At 41.8% G+C, this 23,055-nt stretch overlaps 1 protein-coding gene across 5 annotated transcripts in view; it reads left to right on the top strand.

The window, feature by feature from the left end:
• Window positions 1–23,055, top strand: part of LOC121327992 (arfaptin-2-like) — a 76,551-nt gene that overhangs the window by 42,810 nt on the left and 10,686 nt on the right. For all 5 annotated transcript variants that reach the window (XM_041272400.1, XM_041272401.1, XM_041272403.1 and 2 more), the window contains 2 exons: window positions 16,467–16,582; window positions 19,937–20,158. In XM_041272400.1, the coding sequence (XP_041128334.1) occupies window positions 16,467–16,582; window positions 19,937–20,158 (338 nt within the window). The remainder of the gene's footprint in view (window positions 1–16,466; window positions 16,583–19,936; window positions 20,159–23,055) is intronic.

The raw sequence follows: 23,055 nt of genomic DNA on the forward strand, positions 1-23,055 counted from the left end.
TGGACTTGGTAAAGATCACCAACTCTGTCACCAGCAAAGCAACCCCAGACCATGACACTGCCTCCTTCATGTTTGACAGTGTGAACCACACATGCAGAACTCATGCGCTCACCCTCTTTGCATCTTACAAATACTCGTCGGTTGGACCCAAATATTTTAAATTTTGACTCATCGGTCCCTAAGACCAACTTCCACTCCTCAAACGTCCAGTTTCTGTGTTTTTTGGCCCAGGCTAGTCTCTTCCTCTTATTCTGCACTCTTAACAATGGTTTCTTTGCAGTAATTCTTCCAGTTAGGTCAGCTTCATGTAATCTCCTCTGAACAGCTGATGTTGAAACATCTGTACTTCTAGTAGCATTTAGCTGAGCTTGTGTTTCAGGGGCAGTTAATCGCCGGTTTCGCAGACTTGTGACTCGAATGAACTTGTTCTCTGATTCTGAGGTCACGTTTGGCCTGCCTGACCTTGTTCAGTCCTCATGAGTGCCAGTTTCTTCAAATCGTTTGGTCTTGGCCACAGCAGTTACAGACACTTGCAAAGTTCTTGCGATTTGTCTTAAAGATTGACCTTCCTTGCTTAAAATAATTACACAGACTTTTTTTCTTTGCTTAACTGAGCGTATTTTGCCATTTTCTGACAAACTTGTGCCTATGCTACCTATATATATATATAGTAACCATGCAGCCTCACCTGTTAACAATAATTGGTGACAAAGGGTTATTTAAGGAAACATGCTAGTTAACTTAGAGAACATCTAACAAAGACACTTTTATACTTAGGCCAGTGTTCTAACAATGTGTTATACACATTTCAGACTTTTAACTGACTTGGGCTTCAGACTGAAATCCCCTGTACGCCGGTATTCTAATTATTAGGCTAAATCGCAGATTTAAAAAATAAATAAATATTAATAGTCAATCCCTAACTCTTGGATTAGGAAGTGTCTGAAATTGGATTCCCTACTCCAGACCTATTGAGTGTGTTCATATCATATAGCGAGTGCCCCTCAACAAGCTGTCTGGCAGCTGATTAACATGAACAGACAACTGCACTAAACACTAACATGTAAGCATTTTGCTAAAAGTAATTTTTGACTGCATGATATAAATGTCATCTTTCTACTTTAATCAAATTTAGTTTTTGGAAATATTCACTTCAAAACAATGTGCTTTTTCTGTCTGGATTTGATTCTGCACAAGACACACATAGCATTTTAAATGTCCAGCTCAAGTGTTAAACCATAGCATTTGAGTTACAAATGAGGAACTCCTTTGTCGAAAATTGCACTGTTTTCTCTTTACACTTCTGCATTTGTTGGAAGAAATGCATGACATTTGTTGAGAATTGCTTTCTGATTTTGTTTTAAATTAGTTTTGTTTTCAAAAGCATAACCTGTTTTTGGACTTGTTTTTGGGCACTTATTGGTCTGGATTTTGAAATAATTTTACGTACCTCCTCCTTCCCTGTGCCTTCTGAGCCAGCAAATCGAGTCCTGTTTTATTTATTTATTTTAATGACCCACTTAAATTTTTTTTGTAACTTGAAGTCCTGTTTGTTCATTTTAAAATATAGTTATATTGTTTAAGTACTTAAGCCTAGTAATTAGAAAATACTTTTTTCTGTTTTCATAGGTATATTATGACCCTATCTGAGATGGGGGTACGCGGTAGACTAGATTTTTTGTGGAAAGGGGTACGGGGCCTAAAATGTTTGAAAACCACTGCTCTAAAGTATATGTTTATCCAGCATTCCCTTTTTAAAAAAAAATATTTAAAACAATGCTCTCCTTTTTCCTTCATAAACATAACACTTTCTGTATCTCTGTCTTTTTCCTAAAACTTAAACTAAAACTAGATAAAACTTCAAAAGAATTGAAGTGTTATTTCTAAGCAGTTGCATAGTTTCAAAGCCATCATTTATCATCCCCAACTGAATTTTCTGTCTACGCCACCAACAAAACAGAACTAGGTAATAATTACCACTATCCCCATAATTGCCAGAAATATCCAGTCCCAAAGTGTGTTAGCCACTTCACCAGACCATCCATGCATCTTCAGGACTTTGCTTCTGAGCCAAGCTCACCTACATTTTGGCTTTGAGAGCTTTGATTTGCTCTCTGCCAGGGTTTTCTTCACCTGAGTGGATGTCTGTGAATACACCAGATTCGGAAGCAAGGTAGTTATCATAACGGTGCGAGTTGGTACAAAACAGAAACCAGGGGGGGACTTACACCAAATATTACTACTATAAAAATAGTGTGGTTTCTGAGAATACACTATTGATACTGACCTACCTGCATTGTCCTTTCTACCTGTTGTAGCGGGTACACTTCCATTTCAGTGGTCAAATTAGTATTAATAGAGACCACCGACTCACGTCTGCATACCATTTGAGTATTTGTCTCATACAACAGCTCTTATGTAGCATACCACTCCAATTCAATTTCTGAACTTTTCCAAGTTGCTTTTTCCCCATACAATTAGTGTCATTGTTATACACTACTCCAGTAGGCCTAGCCTTAACTGCTAATCTATATTGATTATCAGATGTAGTGTTCGGACTGACATATAAAAATCAATATGCCCTGGTGGCTCTCTACCATTTTCCCTGGGCCATACCATTACTGCTCTGCATTATGAAGTTGTAGCCTCCATCTCAACACACTTTGTGCCTTCAGGGGGACAGCACTTAATCGTATGTCCATGATTTTCTCTTTCATTATTCCCAGATGGTCATTGGCATAATGTCTGCAACTCTGTTCACTACTATGATTTATATAGTGCTTGTTCAGTCCCTTCAATTAGTTCTGATATAGCCACTCCTTGCAGCTTTATGCTTTGGCTGGCGTACATCTGTCCATTTCCTATTCCTTCTATTCCTTTCCCTGTGCCTGTTGAGCTTTTGATAATTGATACACGTCCCATGTTTACAACTGAGTTACCTGCACCAATCCATCCTGCATTGTCATCTATTAACCTTCTTTATGTGTTAGTACGGTATTAACACCATTTAAAACAATTTCATTTTCTGGTCCAAAAATGATACCCTCTCTTGTCATGGGGTACAGTTGGGGACATTTTTCTGGTTCTAATTTGAATTAAGTTAAAGTGTTCTGAATAGATTTATATGTGACTCCAGAGTGTGAGGTTATTCACACCTGTACCTGTCCCATTTTCACAATTGTTTTAATTTTCCCATGTCCTAGGAGGTGGACATTGTACAGTATATTCTCATATGTACCTGTATGTTGTTCTAACTATCCTAGACCAGATCTCTGCCCGGTGCCGTCCACATAATTCTTTCAACCACTTGTCTTCCAGCACACCCTCGTTATTTTTAACTTGTATATGTTCTGCCCATGTTCCCCCCATAGTTTCATGTGTAAAATGTTACAAGGTTAGGCTACAGTTCTTTGGTTCAAACCAAAGCTTTCCAGGGTAATATGTTAATAAGTGCTCTGTTACTACTTTCTGCTGGTTGTTCTGACCCTCAGTCCAACTAGCTACTTTCCCAGTTACTTTTTGATTGTTGTAGTGTGTCCATTCACATGCTTTTATTGTCAGATTGAATTGTTCTATTCTTGGGCATTGCAGAGTCATTTTACCCTCCTCAGTCATATAAGGGCATGTAACAGGGTGACGTGTTACATGCGTGGGTAGTCACTGGAAAATACAGACACAGAGCATTGGTGTTGATACGCTGCACAGATGCGCAGATTTAATTTGAACACCAAACTGACACTAGGGTACCAGCGATGGTAGCCCTAGTGTCACATTGAATAAAGAAATAAAAACAAAAGCTAAAAATAAAAGGTTGCCACACAAAGTGACGAGCGCTAGTCCCACTACAAGGAACGTCCCGCTCCAGGAACCTACTACTCTACGGTAACCCTCTTTGTACTGTTTTGGGATCCACGTCCCCTAAGCTGACCTACTTCTGTTCTGTTGCTTCCGAAGGCCCAGCCTCCCAGCGACTCTGGGCTCTTCCAACGGTCCTGGCTGGGTAGAGCCTTCACAGGCACTGTCTTGCAGTTTAAAGGTTCCCGTGGTAGCAGTTCCTGCAGAGCAGAAGCTCCCCGCTTCGATGTAAACAAACACAGCGCCCGTCTGTATGTCAGTGGCGTTGCAATCGCCCAGAGTTGTAGCGCAGCCTCTTTTTGAGCTCTGCGCAGCATCCCCAGGCACGCCCCTCAGCCAATCCAGACCTCACGATCATCTTGGCTCAAGGCCAGTCTGCCACTCAGCTGGTTGCTTAGCAACGCATCTCCGGCTGCGCGTCGCAGCTGATTTAAATCACAGGCACACACACACACTTGTGCAGGAACCAGTGAACCCGTTCCCTGTCACAGGGCAATACCCCAATTTTGATCCGGTCCATATGTTTTTCCATCGTTTGCCATGTGCAGATGGCATCCTAATGGCAAATCAAACTGCAGGTGGATATTGTGTTTGTATGACGCATTGTGTTTTATTTACAATTGTGATGGGAGGATCCCATCCAGTGCTGACTCCCAACCACAGTCCACTCCACACTAGCAAAATCAATGTCCTCTTCATCCTGAGGTGTTTACTGAGAGAAAAACCAAGTGTGAGTGTGTATTCTTATGCACTTTTTATTCTTTATTTACATTACCATGGGCATCTAACTCTTTGTTATACAACTTACACTGAACACCATGAAACCAGAAATACTGTATAGGTCGACCCTGTTTCTGTATGACTAGCTTTAGATTGGTCTCTCCAAATTTGTCTAGAATTTCATACGATACTATCCAGTTCACATCCCAGCCCCACCCCCTTTTTTAAAAGCATCACTTGTCCCTAATTTTTAAATGAATCCTGTGCATGAGGGTATAGGCATTCGCTGAGTAATTATGTGCTGCTCCCATTCTGTTGGCAGCATTCAAGAGGTTGTCCTGGAGTGCAAATTGAACCTGTTGGAGGAATTTATCGAGAGTGACCCTATTGGTAATAGGTACTGGTACCCCTGTCCGGTGGTGCATTGGTGTGGCTTCCCTTCGTATGCTAACATGCTAGCCAGCTGGTAAAAGGCTGTGTCTAACTGTGATGTTTCTACAAGATAGCTCGGTGACCCACCTCCCCCATCTCTGTGTTGACACTCACTTAACCTGTCCTCTAATCAGGAGAGCTTCGGGGGCGAGTGATGTGTGCAAAATCAAATGTTCATATGTACTTGGTGTGTGTTACTATCCATCCAATATCAGCTAACCAATCCTTGAACTGCCCACAGTCCCGTCCCAGATCTACTGGTACTGGCAATAGAGGACACAACTCTATTTGTATGTCACCTGCTGGTCATTTGTTATATTTATACTAATCTTGGGATAAGAACGTACATCCCTATAAATACATTTAATATGCAACCGTCCCAATATTTGTTTATGCCCCGGTGAGATTAGGCTACACTGTATTAGGGACTGACCACACCCTGAATCCAAGAGAGCCTGGGTTTTTGTACCGTTCACTGTCACAGGAATAACAAAACCCATCTTCTGAAGTGAGGTAATTGAACATGCTTACCTGGTTGGCTGAGATCACAATCCATCATGGGGCAAGCCCGAGCGATGTGGCCCACCTCCCTGCACATGCAACACCTCAGTGGACTAGTTTCTCGCCCCGGAGCCTCAGCAAGAGGTGGAAATACAGGAGTCATTAAATAGGCTCGACAATAAGGTGACTGCTGGAGACCCGGGTCTGACACCGCAGCAGCCCGTGGGTGACCCCACCCTGCCCCGGTTCCCGGGCCGAGAGCTCCCGTCGCCGTCCCCCATCCAAAAACCTGTCTACACCTTCCCCCCCCAGTCCCTTCGCCCTATTCAGGGCCAGTAGATGGGGTGATCCGGTAGTACTTCTCCCAGGCAACCTAGCTGACGTTGGTTCTGCTGCCTGGTACTGCTCTGCCAATGCAGCCGTCCGATCCAGAGTGGGAGGAGCCAAGCACTCTAGAAATCGTTCAACCATGATGACCTCTACCAGCTTGGCTTTGGTGATTGCATTCGGGTTCAGCCACCCCATGGCGTACTTATTCAGGCAATGGTTCTGGGGTGCTCCTCCGACGAGAAGCGCTCTTCCAAAAACTTTCGGCGATATCCCTCTGGTGTGGCCCCCACGCAATTAAGGATGGCTGCTTTCAGCATGGTGTAGATCCATCATCCGTATGGGAGCCAGCGTCCTCGCCACGGCTTGCACCCCCCGTTAGCTGGGGTAAGAGATAACTAGCTCATTGGGCTGGGGCCCAACCGACAGAGGTCACCAGTGCCTCAAACACCTCTGGTTAAGCTTCGGGTCGATCCTCTGCTGTCATTTTGGTTGGCCTCTGCAACCTGGGATCTGTTCCCGCCAGCCTAGCAGCTCCTTGCACCGCAGCAGTCAGGGTCTGGCGCAGGAGAGCCATCCTCTCCGCATCCATTTATGCTCCTTCCTTCTGGTGTACTGCTTGAAATGCCCAGTGCCAGTGAATCCCCCTTCTGACACCACGGGAGACAGAAAAGTATATTTGCAAACACTGCACAGGTGCCCAGTTTTATTTAATTTATTTATTTTTTCCAAGTGATTTATTTTAGCCCGTAGTAGTCTGTGGCCTGAATACCAGCGATGGTAGACAGGTCCACAGAGATACCCACAGGTAAACAGGCATGCTGAAGCATTCACAGGTGCTTGAAATAATAGTAACAAAAAGAGAAAATAAAACACAGTAGTCAAAAACTACAAAGAAAAGGTGCTGCACTCAGCAGCGTTACCCTGACCATCGCTACCCGCATGGCCCGGGTCCCCGTCCAACACTCCTCAGCTTGCTTCCTATGTGTTCATGAGGTCTGCCCAATGTATCCCTCCTATCACTATTTTTATTTTCTCTTTGGGTTTCTTCTGTTTCTTTTTCCGGCCGCTTTTGTTCCTGGAGCAGAGCTTCCACTAGCTTGTTGTTTCGTCTTACAGGGGAAGGACCAGCAGTCCCCCCCAAGGCCTGCCTCTCAGCCACTGAGAGAGCGGGAAAGCCCACACACCCTCTCTCCCACATCTCTGTGTGACTGCCATGATTGACATGTGGCTATTGTAAGGCTGCTGCCCTCTTCCTGCAGCACTATGATCGCACCAGAAGAGTCAGCACAGATCTCCCCCATTACACACTCAGATGCATGCAAGCATCCCTTCTGCTACTTTCCAGTGTCCTTTTAACTAAAATACTATACCGTCTATTTTCTATGCATTATTCATGATTCATAAGTGTTTAAATCCACCTAAGTCTTAAACTCACACACAAACAAATAAACATTTATTCACGAAAATATTTTTGATAAAATGTTCCCGGGTGCATATCTTAGTTTTGCTCAGTTTCCTTATTGTTATCCCTATTTCTACCAGTACTACTTTCCCTGTGTTTTTTCTTCACTTCCCTCAGTTCCTTCACTATCTGTCTCTTTCTTCTGTCCTGATGCTTTCCATAATTCTTGATAGGCTGTCTGAGGCTTTTTCAAAATGCTCTCTACTTTGACTGTTTTTAGCTGTGTCCTGCAGCTGCCTTGATTGTGCTGCATTCTCTTTGCTCAAGTCCATTTGCTGGGTTGCTGTCAGCTGTCTGTCTGCCATAGAAGCGTTTGCTGTTCCTTACACTTACTTTCCTGTTCTTGGAACCAGCCTCATAGTTAACTTATTACACATAGACTTAACTAATTCTTGAATTCAGCTGTCTCTAACAGCCTTAACTTAATTGTGAGTTAAGCAGACTTCCCTTTCGTCTGAACTCAAACTTGAATTGAGCGCTCAAGTCGCGAGAGAGTATCTCACTTGAGTGAGAAACTCAAGCGCGAGAGAGTACATAGACTTAACTAATTCTTGAATTCAGCTGTCTCTACAATGGCCCCTCTCTTGGTACTTGTAGGAACCCAAATCTGTGTAACTAGTATAGCGATGTCCATACCCCAGGTACCACTGTCACGTTATAACATTACACAATTTTAAAAAAACTGCATGTTCATAAAAACAAAACTGTACTTACTCATAAATGTAGGTGTTTTATGTTGTAGTACTGTAGTTTTCCTTTTTAGTCCCAAATAGGCAATGGCTTAGAAGCGGTCTCTGTCTGTCTATTGGATCCTGTCCTGTTGACTGGATTCAGGACCTTTGGTCACTTTTCACTGCAGTCTGGAATTGACCTCACACATTTATGTTGAAAAGTAATGTGAGTAAAAGTAAAGTAGATGGTAAAATAAATCATAAATAAATGAAATGTCGCTTTTTGATTGGTTAAGAAGTACTTCAGTTAAAATACTGAAATACTGCATTTCAGTTTTATTCACACATATATACAGTACTGTATACAACACATTGCTAGATATGTACCACCAGCAGCTAAATGAACTGCAGTAAATATGGCCAGGTACAATATCTAGTTAATCGTATCAAAACATCACCACGAATCAGACACCATGCAGGCATCACCACGAAGTTAAAGTGCAAACCATTACAGCGACTGCCCATAACAGCACTAAGACATCACCACAACGGACATTACAGTACAGACCATTAGAGCGACTGCACAAACAGCGCTACGACATTACCACAACGGACATTACAGTACAGACCATTAGAGCGACTGCACAAACAGCGCTACGACATTACCACAACAGACACTACAGCACAGACCATTAGAGCAACTGCACAAACAACGCTACGACATTACCACAACAGACACTACAGCACAGACCATTAGAGCGACTGCCCATAACAACGCTACGACATTACCACAACAGACACTACAGCACAGACCATTAGAGCGACTGCCCATAACAACGCTACAACATTACGACAACAGACACTACAGCACAGACCATTAGAGCGACTGCCCATAACAACGCTACAACATTACCACAACAGACACTACAGCACAGACCATTAGAGCAACTGCACAAACAGCGCTACGACATTACCACAACAGACACTACAGCACAGACCATTAGAGCGACTGCACATAACAACGCTACGACATTACCACAACAGACACTACAGCACAGACCATTAGAGCGACTGCCCATAACAACGCTACGACATTACCACAACAGACACTACAGCACAGACCATTAGAGCGACTGCCCATAACAACGCTACAACATTACCACAACAGACACTACAGCACAGACCATTAGAGCGACTGCACAAACAGCGCTACGACATTACCACAACAGACACTACAGCACAGACCATTAGAGCAACTGCACAAACAACGCTACGACATTACCACAACAGACACTACAGCACAGACCATTAGAGCGACTGCCCATAACAACGCTACAACATTACGACAACAGACACTACAGCACAGACCATTAGAGCAACTGCACAAATAACGCTACGACATTACCACAACAGACACTACAGCACAGACCATTAGAGTGACTGCACAAACAGCGCTACGACATTACCACAACAGACACTACAGAAAAAACTGAAATATGCTGATTGCATTAGTATTCAGCCCGTCAGCTCACTATTTGATGGAAGCACCTTTTGCAGCAATTACAGCCACAAGTCTTTGGGTAAGTCTACCAACTGTGCACACTGGCTTAGTGCAATTTGTGCCCATTCTTCTTGGCAGATTTGCTCAAGCTCTCTCAAGTTGCTTGGGGATTGCTTATGGACAACAGTTTTCAAGTGTTTCCACAGATTCTCAGTAGGATTCAACTTAGGACTTTGACTGCACCACTCAAGGACATTCACTTTCTTATTCTTAAGCCACTCCAATGTAGCTTTGGCCTTGTGCTTTGGATCATTTTCCTGCTGAAAGGAGAATTTTCTCCCCAGTTTTAAGTCTTTAGCAGACTGAAACAGGTTTTCCCCTGTACTTCATCCATTTTTCCTTTAATCCTAACAAGCTTTCCAGTCCCTTCTGAGGAGAAGCATCCCCATAGCATGATGCTGCCACCACCATGCTTAACCTTAGGGATGGTGTTGACTGGGAGATGTGCTGTGTTGGGTCTGTGCCAAACGTAACGCTTGGCATTTAGACCAAAAAGTTCCAATTTGGTCTTGTCTAACCACAACACCTTATGCCACATTTTTTTGGTCACTCAAGTGCTTTGTTGCAAACTCCATGCAGGCTTTGAGATGGCTTATTTTTAGTAATGGCTTCCTTCTTTCCACCCTACCATGCAGGCTACTTTTGTGAAGTGTTCTGGATATTGTTGACTGATCTCACCCATCTCTGTAGCTCTTTCAAAGTTGTCGTTGGCCTCACAGTGGCATCCCTCACCAGTTTTCTCCTTGCCCGGCTGCTCAGTTTGGAGGGATGGCCTGATTTAGGCAGTGTCTGGGTGGTACAATGTACCTTCCATTTCTTGGTGATTGAGTAGGCTGTGCTCACAGGGATATTCAGAGACTTCGATATTGTATTTTCTGGATGACTTCATTCATTTCCATTGTGGATCGGGTGAGATTGCGCTATTTACTTTTTGCGAGATCTCCTGTTTTAGTTTTTTTTCTTCTGTTTTGAGATGCATTGAAACTCTTTGGGACAGTGAAGTTTAAGCTTCAGCTTCTGTGTTTTTTATTTTTTTACTTGGAGGACTTGTGCTTTGTTTCATGAGCAAAATACATGGACTTTATCTATGTTATTGATCTGGATTGCGATGTAATTATTACAATTATAACTGAAAACCTAAGAACAATTAAAATATTAGGTTTATGTACTGTATTGCTAGCTGCATTCTAATTATTACTGTTCTGGTGTTTTTTGTTTTTTTGGGGGGTTAGCCTACATTTATCAGTTTATATTAGTCTAACTGCAGGGCTGCGTACTATTTATGTACATTAAAGCCCCTTTCACTAAATTGCATTGCCTTTTATGTTTTACGCAGTTCTGTGCATGGATAAATTTTGCTGTTAGGTTGTTAATGGGAAATTTGTCATACTGCTACAATATTGTGATTAAAGAGAGAAAGAATTGATGCTGTAAATCTCCCGATCGAAAAGGACGCCGGGTAAGGTTGGTAGCACACTAACCCATAGATGGGTCCACTTGACGGTTGGCTGAAACTGGAAGTTGGCCATTTTGGGGAAGGTGTTGTAACTGCAAGTACTCTAAAGAACTCCATTGCAATTGGATACGGGCCAGGCAGCGATTGGCTAAACCATGGCAACGAGCTGATTGCTGGGAGGAGTTTGGTGGTACAAAGGGGATGCACTTGTGTGAGTACGGCACCCTTGCGCTGAAACGTAACAGACAGCTGGAGGCAGTGTATGTTTGTTTTTTGTGTGTCACAGAGGAGGACAAAGCCAGCCCAACCAACTGAGCACTACCCTCACGTCACCACATAAGCACGCACCACCACCCCGCTGAAAGCAAGAGCACATGTTCGTGCACAGGACTGTGGAGCGGATTGCTGTTATTGTTACTGTTTTGTTTTGGCCTGCAAACCAGCCATGTTCCCCCAACACCATTGCTAGTAGAAGGGTAGTTCTTTTTGTTTGTATTAAATAAACAGACATTTTAAGAGTTTACTAATGTTTGGACTTTGCCTTTGCCACTATACCACACCTGACGACAAATGCGCAAAGGATTTAAAAGTATACTGTGTTGCAATTAACGTGTTGTCTCTTTAGTTTTGGCAGGGGATATTTTCAGAATCATATAGTTCTGAATTAAAATACTTAATCTGTTGAAAATATAGTACTGTACCAACAAAACCTATACAGTACATCTAAAGAGAAGCCTACTTATTTTAAAACACAGTCCTTTCGAGCTATGTATTTTTGGTGTTGTATTTTTTTTTTGTGTTCCCTGAAAAACAGACTAGGGAAATAACTGGCCAAAATGAAATAATCAGACATGCGTCACACGCGTTTAACTGTCACTGAAGTCAAAATTTTATAGGGTTGGATATGTAAGTGCTGACTGTAAGTAATAACTTTGTACATTGTGGAATCTATGCTTAATTAAAGTACCGACTTCTGCAGCTTTACTGTGTTGAAATTTAATGGGGAGGCAGGAGGGGCTTTAACTGTCACACTTTCAGCAATACTAAAACCTTTTCATAATTACATAGACAGTGCCGAGAAAAAGTTTGTGAACCCCTTAGGATTTTCACATATTTCAAACCTAAAATGTTATTAGATCTTCATCTAAGTCCTAATAATAGATAAAGACGGATGGCTTGACACTCTCCTGTAGAGTCTTCTGATACAATGCAGAATTCATGGTTGTGTCAATGATGGCAAGCCGTCAAGGTCCTGAGGCAGCTAAGCAGCCCCAAACCATCACACTCCCACCATCATGCTTGACGGTTGGGATGAGGTTCTTCTGTTCAAATGCAGTGTTTGGTTTTCGCCAAACATAACATTTCTCATTGAGGCCAAAAAGTTCTACCTTTGACACGTCTGTCCAGAGAACATTGTTCCAGAAGTCTTGTGGATCATCTGTGTGCTCTTTTTGGTGAACTTCAGACTGGCAGCAATGTTCTTTTTAGAGAGCAGTGTTTACCTCCCGGCTATCCTTCCATGAACACCATTCTTGTTCAGTCTTTTTCTGATAGTTGAGTTAGCCAAGGCGAGAGTGGCCTGCAAATCCTTGGATGTTACTCTGGGGTTCTTTGTGACTTCCTTGACGATTTTCCGGTTTGTTCTTGGAGAGATTTTGGTAGGGCGATCGCTCCTGGGTAGAGTGACTGTGGTCTTGAACTTTCTCCATTTGTAGACTATCTGTCTGACAGTGGATAAATCCTTAGAAATTGTTTTGTAACCCTTTCTAGGCTGATGAGCATCAATAACTGTTTTTCAGAGGTCTTCAGGGATTTCTTTTGATTGTGGCATGATGTGTTTCCATACATCTGTATGGTGAAGACCAGACAAAGTTTCTGATCTTTACATAGGGTGGGGCCTTCAGCCCTGAAGATCTACCTAATTATTTAAACACCTGATTCTAATTATCCCCTTAATTGAGCTGATAAAACCAGTGGTTTTATTTAACAATTGGTTAATATAAACCCTATTGGATATTTAAGAAAAGACTGGTTTTGATTTAAGAAGGGTATTATCATATTATTGTCATTGGGGTTCACAAACTTCTTATTGGCACTGTAGTATTTATGATAAATTAGGACCAACCATATTCCTCACGTGTACAAAAAAAGGTAAAGAACTAAAAACAAAATAATGGACGCACCTATTTTAACATTTTGCACTTAACATTTTACCTTTTTTCATTAAAAAATCAACAAACAAGAATGGAAAGCCTTGGGTCAGTATACTGCTGGTTCATTATTCTATCCTGGGGAGTGGGTGAAAGCCGGACCCTTACACAACTGCCTGGATAGGGTACGTTTACTGTTTATATAAGTTTACCAACTAAAGCATCACCATTTTCTGTCAAATATTTATGATTTAAGATTGTCAGCAGTGTTGTCAGCAGCAGATTGTAGGCAGTGTTTTAAACTGCAAACGTGGAACACTACTGTGGGAGGAGTTCTCTGGAGGACCGCAAATGATATCACACAAGCTTGAAAAGGAGTCGCCGCCCAGCAGCTGGGGCTTTGTTTTTATTAATACAACGGCCGCAATGGCCACAGGGATTTCAAAACAAACACAAAAAAACCCCGCCGCTACCAGCAAAGGTAGGGACGGGTTACACAGAAGCAAAAATTTGACAACTAAAATCAAAAAGAAAGCACCGACAATACCATCAATGTTATGGTCGCGTGGCGAAAACAAAAAGGTAAACAAAGGGATAATAACCAAAGGAAATGCTCTTCCAAACTGCACAGCCCTACTCTGTTTCCCTTCTCATGGTCGACTGGCGTGCTCAGTGTCCTAGGCAGTCGGTTGTCATGGTTTAATTCCACAGGTAATCCACAAACAAGGGGAAGGGGTAAGGCAGCCATCTCAGGGTTCTGGAACAATAACAAGCAGTTATAGTGCACTCGCTCTCAACAGCATGTCACCTCGCTGGCACTACTCCAGGACAGAGAGACCGAATGCAGAAACAGCGCAGCCTAAATACCGCCCAGCCCTGCCCCTGCAATCAGCCCCCGCCCCCGCCACAGCTAATATGTGGATGCAGCAGAGCTGATTGCTGAAATTGGGCTTGGCGACTGGACACCTCCACGTCAGGGCGAGACAGCCGATCCCACCGGAAGTTCTGGTCCAATCGCCCTCTGACCTTTCCCCCCCCTACCTTGGTGCGCTCTACACAGCACCACCGGTGATCGGGAGGGCAAACTACAGCTTGGAACCATCACACTCCTGTCACAACTACATATACTGTATGACTGAATTTTCCTATTCCCCGATTTTTGTATAGCAAGTTATGACCCATCTTCATACTATTTAAACTGTTGTGCTTTCGATTATCCTTTGACTTCAGTTTATTATTAAGTTCAACACTTGCCACATTTCTTACATGTATTAACAAATACAAAATTATTATATTTGGAAATGTACAAGAATTTATTAATGGAAATAAAATATTTGCATTAATAAAGACACTGAAGATAATTTCAGATTCTTGCTAGATTGATCATCTCCTGTGCACATAAAGGCGAGTTTTATACTTTTAAACACTTTTTATACAGTCTGTGCTATTGATTTTAATACAATAACTGTAAGTCCTCTCGTTTGAACGAGCGTGAACAATCAGTTGACATTGGAGCATAACTTCAAACCATGTGCAATTTGACAAAATGCACAATTGTCTTTAAAGCTAAGCCCAAGTTCACATCACTCCCTGCTGTTTTGTTTAATGCTTTCTTTTGCCACCTGGTGGCAGGACTAATGAAATGTAGCTGATTCAAAGCTGGTCTGAAAAAACACGATTGCAAAGCTATGACATTTTTGCTTTATCACACTGCGACAGTCTTTCGACCAGGTAAATGGCTGGCCGTGGCTACCGTTGTAGTTCTTCCACTGTTGACTGCTAGTTGCAATTAAATGTTTTTAGTTTTTTTTTTTTTTTGTGGGCATCAACACAAACATTTTTTGGTCACATGTTTTATGTATAAACTAGTAGGGCTGTGAGTTGCAATCTATGGTTTAGTAATACAAATTACATTTTTTTTTTTCCAATCATTTATGACACTGCATATATACATATGTATCCAGTAATTATTTTAATTTAGAACTACTATTAAATTCAGTTATTTGACAAATGGATCAATTATTTTCTGTCGAGTATAAACATCACTTTATTATCTTACAAATTCTGTGAAATTCTCTCTGCTATAAAATTGTCTCCGATATAGCTCCTGTCAGGACGCTCATTAATCTTTTTTGCTAAACTGTAATTACTTATTAGTTCCTGTGTTGTGTGCTTATACCATGATCTGTGCCATTTACGTGTTACCTACATTGTGTTAAACTCATCAGTGTTCCATCTGTGTTTTTTCTTAATCTTGAACTACTCAATCCCACCATCTCCCCATCCCTCCCTTTCTTGCTGTCACTCTACCATTTCCACTGTCTACCTATCTTTCTCTCCTGTCCTTGCACCAAAACCCAACCCTTCATTCCAAACCCCTTTTTATCTGTTGTAACTGCCATGTATGACATGATCTGGTCACCCGATGGCCCATAATGTGTTCCACGGATTTGGTCACAATATCCCTTTCTAAATGGCTACCTGGCTCATGTCTTCTTTCTGTGTGGGCCACCCTACCCCTTCCCGACCTACCTGCCCATTTTAGGCCTGCGTTTGTCCAGGGGATCCCACATCTGCCCTAGCGAATCGGCAGCCAGCCAGATAGCCAACCAGGGAGAGCCCTGCACAGGTACAGGGGGCCTGCACTCTTCCTTCCACTCATTTCCTTATTCTCACTTTCTGTATTCATTCATTTTCCACTTGCTTATACAGCTCAGTCTTATATGTGAGGGATGAAGTTTGGATTTAATTTTATAATTTTTTTGCAACCAAACTTTTTTCTTCAGTAAGGTGCTAAACATTTTTTAGCTATTTGATTATACTGAATAAGTGAAAAGTGTGTTTTTCATTGTCACTGTGAGGATTTACTCTGTAAGGTCAAAAACTATGTTTAGATAAGTACTGTCAAGTATCTGTGAAGTATTTCTCAGTCCTATGAAATGTTTTGCTATATTTTTCAATTGAGTTAATTGATGTTTCCCTTAGGGGGCTGATGTTTCTTCTTGGAGCTGGTGAAGAATATGGGGTGTTCTTGATGATAAGGAGACTAAATAAGTTTTGTATTTTGTTCCCTCTGGACTGGAAATATGTTCCATATTTGAATAGAAAGCGAACACAGATACATCTGGTTTCTCTGACTAGGTAGTCCAAAATTAGTGCTGTTTGAGGTCTTTGAAAGTAGCTGTTTCTCATACCTTTCACATTCTTGTCAAAAGAAACATTGAGTTTCCGTTTAAAAATATAGTAACAGATTTGTTCTTTTCTTTTACTGTTCTGCTGTGAGCTCTTTAATAGTTTGAGTGGATTTACTGCCCCTATTCTTTTACAGGTTCCAGCATGCACCAGTCACACAGCAGCTCAGCCGTCACAGCTGAAGAAGCATCACGGGGTGTTGCTGTGGAGAAACTTGACATTGTCAAGAAATGGGGCATCAACACCTACAAGGTAGGAGAAGTGTGGCAGATAATTCTTTTTTGAGGGCAGGTTGTTTTGCAGGACACACTACTACAACAATCAGATACAGAAATTAAAACTTTGTTTAGTTATTACTTATGTATCTGCTTCTGCATGGTGTAGAACCCCAAGTCACGTGGTTAACTATGAGTTAAAAGAATCTAATGATCTGTTACCCAACAGGAGTCACCCCATAGAGTTCCAATTTTGGACACACACACACACACACACAAAAAAAGCTACAAAACCAAATAAAAATAAAAACTAACACCTAATTAATTTCCAACGCTTTGTATTTGAGTTTTTCTCATCAAAACGTTGGGGTCAGTTCTCCATTTTTCTATAAGTCGCTTGAATAAAGGCGTCTGCTAAATGAATAAATAATAGTAATAAAACAAGCACAAAAAAATACTTTATACCCATATTTGTGAATGCAAAGAAGGATGGTTAGTGGAAACTCGATGGTTAGTGGAAACTCTACTTTAAACCAAACGATACATAAATGGGTGTGTGTAATGTGATTTTACACAAACCCAAGGTGTGAGATATAAACCCCAACAGCGATAGCTTGAGGGTTTCATTATTATTATTATTATTATTATTATTATTTTATTTAGAATTTATGCAAGGTGACTTACAGGTGTTACAGGGCAGTAAAGGGTTACAATGCAGTTTAATATTTAAATAATGTAGTTTACAGTAAATGAAAAATAACTACCGTGCAACAAGTTAAGGTTACAAGAAGTTATATCTCCAGTGACATAGTGCAATAGTGCAAGGACAGTGTGTTAGCTGAGGATCCAGTAACATGGTCAGGTAAGTCCAGTGCAGAGCAAGAGCCCAGTCCAGCAGTAGAGCAAGAGGCAGTCTAAACAGATGTGACTTGAGGAGGCGGCGGAAGGTAGTGAGAGAAGGAGCAGACCTGAAGTTCTCCGATAGCTGATTCCACCACAGAGGGGCTAGGGAAGAGAAGGAGAGGGCATGGGAGGATGGAAAGTGGAGGGAAGGCACGACCATACAGCCAGTAGAGGAGAAGTGGAGAAGGGGTATAGGGAGACACAAGGGATTGGAGGTAGGAGGGGGCGCTATGGTAAAGAGAGCGGTAGGCATGAACAGGGGACTTAAATTGAATGGGAGCAGAGATAGGTAGCCAGGGAGGATGCAAAGCAGGAGAGTAGCATGAGAGTAGCGAGGTTGGGAGAATACAGACAAGCAGCAGAATTTTTAATGAGCTGAAGGGTGGCGGATAGCTGAAACAGGGAGACCAGCAAGGAGAGAGTTACAGTAGTCCAGTATGGAGACTACAAGACCTTGTACCAGGAGTTGGGTGGAATAAGTAGAGAGAAAAGGACAGATTCGGTAGATGTTACTAAAAAATAAGCGGCACGTGCATGTCAGGAAAGATGTGTTGAGAGAACTACAGGTAGGGATCAAGAATAAAACCTAGGTTTTTAGCAGAAAACCTAGGTGTGATGGTCAAGAGAGACTGAGATGGAGAGGTCAAAGGAGGGAGAGGAAGCAGAAGGTAAGTTAGTGGAGGTTAGATTGCAAGGTGATGCAAGCAGTTTTGAAGGCTGAGGGAAAGGAGCCAGAGAGCAGAGAGGTGTTAACGAGGGAAGAGACTAAAGGAAGAAGAGTAGGGGCAATGGATTGGAAGAAGCGAGTAGGAAGTAGTGGGCTTGGAATCTAGGAGCAAGGTGGAAAGGTCCGGGTCAGATAGAGGTATGAAAGTTGAGAATGAAGGGGGGGTGGAGGTGCAGGGGGACGGGATGTACTCAGGTGGGGAAGGAGAAGTTGGACTGGAGAATAGCTTCTGAATGTCATAGTGGATAGAGTGGACTAACTGGCAGTTAGAAAGCAACCAAGGGGCTCTTGAGTGGCAGTCCAGTAAAGGCGCTCCGCGTAGAGTGCAGCATGCGCCCTATAGCCTAAAGATTGCAAGTTCAAACACAGGCTATGCTATTGCTGACCGGGAGTTCCTAGGCGGCGGTGCACAATTGGCTGAGCGCTGCCTAGGTAGGAAGGGCTTAGGTCGGCAGGGCAATCCACGGTTCACTGCGCACCAGCGACTCCTGTGGCTGATAGGGTGCCTGCGGGTCTGCTGTGGAGCCACTCAGATCTGTGTTGTCCTCCGGCACTATAGGTCTGATGGCTTCGCTGTGAATCCGCAGTGCGAAAAAAGACGGCTAGGCAAGGACACGTTTTGGAGGACGCGTGTGTCAGCCACCATTTCCCAAGTCGCCAGGGGGTTGCAGCGGTGAACTTGGATTAATAATAAATACATTGCTAATTCCAAATTGGGGAGAAAACTGGGGTAAAATAATTGGCAATGACTAAAATTAAAAAAAAAAAAAAAAAAAACCCACAAAAAAAAAAATGTTAACAGCCGAGGCAGGGAGCAGTACAGACAGCAGTGCACGAGGCAGAAAAGACAGAGTATGGGTAGGAAAGTCCCTGCGTTTTGGGATGAGCACAACAGCTCCGCTGTGTACTGAAGCAGTATAAATAGGCAGTGTGAACACAGTAGCAATTCTCACAGGTTTAAGTTGCACTTGGGACAATCCTAAGTCATCTCACACTAAGGGTGTATTTAATTAATTAATTAATTAAAAGACACAAGTCCGGTATTGAATGTAACTGTTGTATTTAATAATAAAAACCAAAATGCGTTAATAAAAATACTATTAACTAAAAGGCTCAAAACAACAGATTGTGCGTGTCCCTTGTTGGTAGCTGCCAGAATGTTTTTCATTCAACAGATTGCTTCAATTTTCGTGATAGTTTTTATAGATTCAGAGTTCGGTCGAATCTTTTAAGATGGATTCGGTATTCGGCCCTAGTTATTTCTGCGCAACGATTTGTACATTTAAAATACCTTGAGCCCTATAAATGTATGTGTATGCGATTTTATTGTATTTTTTTTTTAAAACCAATGCCTCCTTATGTTGGACAAACATGTCCGGTTTAGTGAGGTGCTACTGTACGATTATGAAAAGCTTTTTGATAGAAACACATTTTTTATTTGGGGGTGAAGGTGGGTGCCCCACTATAGAATTTGATGGAATTAAACTACCTTTCATTATTCAAAAACATAACTCGCAATGCTGGAGATCTCACTAAGAGAACGCAACAAATATTTTTAAAATATTAGTATATTGTGACTCTCTTCATTAACACATTTTCTCTTAGTACATATGACAAAATGCATTCTTTTCGAATTGTCACAACAAAAATGCAAATTGTTGCTGTCATACACACTGTCGCTTTATCTCATTTCCACCCTCTTCTTACTCTTACCACCAGCCTTCTATCATTCTGACTCTCATTCTTTCTCTTGATGTCTAGTGTACAAAGCAGATGATTTCTGAGAGGTTTGGCCGTGGATTACGGACTGTGGACCTCGAATTAGAGGCTCAGATTGATGTACTGCGGGACACCAAGCGCAAATATGAGAACATCCTGCGGCTGGCAAGGGCGCTCACCAACCACTTCTACAGCATGGTGCAGACGCAGCGTGCGCTAGGGGACACCTTCTCTGATCTGAGCCAGAAATCACCTGAATTACAGGTAACTCTGTCAATATATCATATCACATACACCTGAACTTCGGATATCTACCGCTATTGCCAAAAGTTTTGCATCACCCTAGAATTATCTATTGCTCCATAAAGTCCAATAGCATTAACATATAAAATTGCCATATATTTCATGGAAAACTGACAAATTTAAAAATGTGACATTTTGAAATCTAATATGAAAACAGATGATTTCCGAAAAGACATAACACATGTTGACATGTGTTAGCCATTTAGAAGTAATCAAATTGACAACTAGAAGTGGTAATGAGTAGATTTAAGCTTCAAAGGCATGATTTTTACATAGATGTTTTATCTTCAGAGCAAGCCATACCTCCTCAGGAGCATGCTCTGCCATCATTGCACTTCATAAGGAAAGTTTTAGCAGTCATCTGCTAGCCAACAGAGGTTATGCCAGACAAAGCACAGTATCTAGAATCATCCAGAAATATAAGAAGACCGGAAGCTGTAAAGCTGCCCTCAGGTCTGTGTGGCCCAAGTCATCACTGCTTGTCAGGATCAACACCTACTGTATGTCCAAGTTTGAGAGATAGGAAGGCCAGTATTGTCCACTTACTGCGGCAATGGAAAGGAGCCAGAGTGAAGGCATCTCTTCAGGCTTGCTAAGAAGCACCTTCTGAGCAAAAAAAAAAAAATCTAATCGCTTGAACTTTTGTCGCACATAAAAAACTAAGCCAAAGTAATTTTCTCTGAGTCCCCCATCAGTTGATTTGGAAACAGAGGTGGATTAAGAGTTCAAAGGCTCAAAGGAGAAAGAAACAAGCCAGAGTGTAGTGTCCCAGCGACGAAGCATCTGGAAACCTGTCCATATCTGGGGATGCTTTTCTGCCAAATGCACAGGATCCCTCCATGTTTTACCCATAGCGACAGCTATGAACACAGAATAGTACCTTAAACATAAGAACATAAGAAAGTTTACAAACAAGAGGGGGCCATTCTGCCCATTTTGCTCATTTGGTTGTTAGTAGCTGATTGATCCCAGAGTCTCATCAAGCAGCTTCTTGAAGGATCCCAGGGTGTCAGCTTCAACAACATTACTGGGGAGTTGGTTCTAGATTCCCACGATTCTGTGTAAAAAAAAAAAAGTGTCTCCTATTTTCTGTTCTGAATCTTTATCTACTCTCCATTTGCGACCCCTGGTCCTTGTTTCTTTATTCAGGTTGAAAAAGCCCCTTGGGTCAACATTGTCAATACCTTTTAGGATTTTGAATGCTTGAATCAGTTCGTCGTGTAGTGTTCTTTGTTCAAGACTGAATAGATTCAATTATTTTAGTCTGACATGCCTTTTAAACATGGAATAATTCTGGTTGCTCTTTACACTCTTTCTAGAGCAGCAATATCCTGTAGCGAGGTGACCAGAACTGAACACAGTATTCTAGATTGGGTCTTACTAATGCATTGTACAGTATTAACATTATGTCCCTTGATTTAAATTCAACACTTTTCATTATATATCAGAGCATCTTGTTGGCCTTTTTTATAGCTTCCCCATTGTCTAGATGAAGACATTTCTGAGTCAACATAAACTCTTAGGTATTTTTCATAGATTCCTTCTTCAATTTCAGCATCTCCCACATGGTATTTATAATGCACATTTTTATTTCCTGCGTGCAGTACCATACACTTTTCTCTATTAAATGTCATTTCCCATGTGTGCCCAGTTCTGAGTGCTGTCTAGATCATTTTGGATGGCCTTTGCTGCTGCATCAATGTTTGCCACTCCTCCTATTTTTGTGTTGTCTGCAAATTTAACAAGTTTGCTTACTATACCAGAATCTAAATCATTAATGTAGATTAGGAATAGCAGAGGACCTACTATTGATCCCTGTGGTACTCCACTGTTTATACTCCAAGACCACCTCATCCCTACGGCTCAAACATTTTCCCACCGGGGATTTCAACTTCCAAAATCCCGGAGCCCCTTGCAATCTAGCCAAACCAGTGAAATGGTTAGAAGTGGTATCGCGCCACTTCAATTTTGGCCTTGAAATTGACTGGATCTCAGTCATTGAGAATGTTTGTTTGGGGTCTGATAGGACAGGAAATTGGGAAAAGTCAACCATGCAAACGAAACTAGCTGGAATCAAGTGCAAAGGTTGCATGGAGGAATCTAAAGGATAACTCAGCCCTTCAGTGCCTCATTGAGTCTGAAAATATGAATTACTACTATTATGGCTTCCAGTAGACTTTTGCAGTATAATTTTGTAGTTTCTTTGATTTTACTTGATGTTAAATGAAAGATTAAATTATGTTCATATATACAGTGGTTTGCAGAAGTATTCACCCCCTGCAAAGTTTTCACATTTTGTTGAATTAAAATAATTTATGTACAGTTTTTCAAACAAACTTTTTTATTCAAAGCTGTGGTGGTTAAACTGAACACTGTTATATGAGGAGGAGGTTAAATGTCAGCAAAACTTGCAAAGAAAATGTACACAATTTAAATTTACTGGTTGCTTAAGTATTCAGCACCTTAAGTCAGTACTTGGTAGAAGCACCTTTTGCAGCAATTACTGATATGAGTCTTTTTGGATAGTTCTCTACTAGCTTTGTACAGTAGGATGGTGAAATTTTTGCAAATTCTTTACAGGAAAATTGCTCCAGTTCTGATAAGTTTGTTGGGGATGGTCCACTGCAATCTTCAAGTCTCACCATAAGGACTTTGACTGGTCCACTGAAGAACATTTAATTTTTGTAATGTTTAAGCGCTCCAGTGTGGCTTTGGCTTTGTGCTTCGGGTCATTGTCCTGCTGACTGATTCAAACAGGTTTTCCTCAATGATTCGCCTATACTTTGCACTATCCATTCTCCCCTCTGTCCTGACAAGCTTCCCAGTCCCTGCTGAAGAGAAGTATCCCCATAACATGA

The sequence above is a fragment of the Polyodon spathula genome, chromosome 15, assembly GCF_017654505.1.
Source record: "Polyodon spathula isolate WHYD16114869_AA chromosome 15, ASM1765450v1, whole genome shotgun sequence".
In the NCBI taxonomy this organism is placed as follows: domain Eukaryota; kingdom Metazoa; phylum Chordata; class Actinopteri; order Acipenseriformes; family Polyodontidae; genus Polyodon; species Polyodon spathula.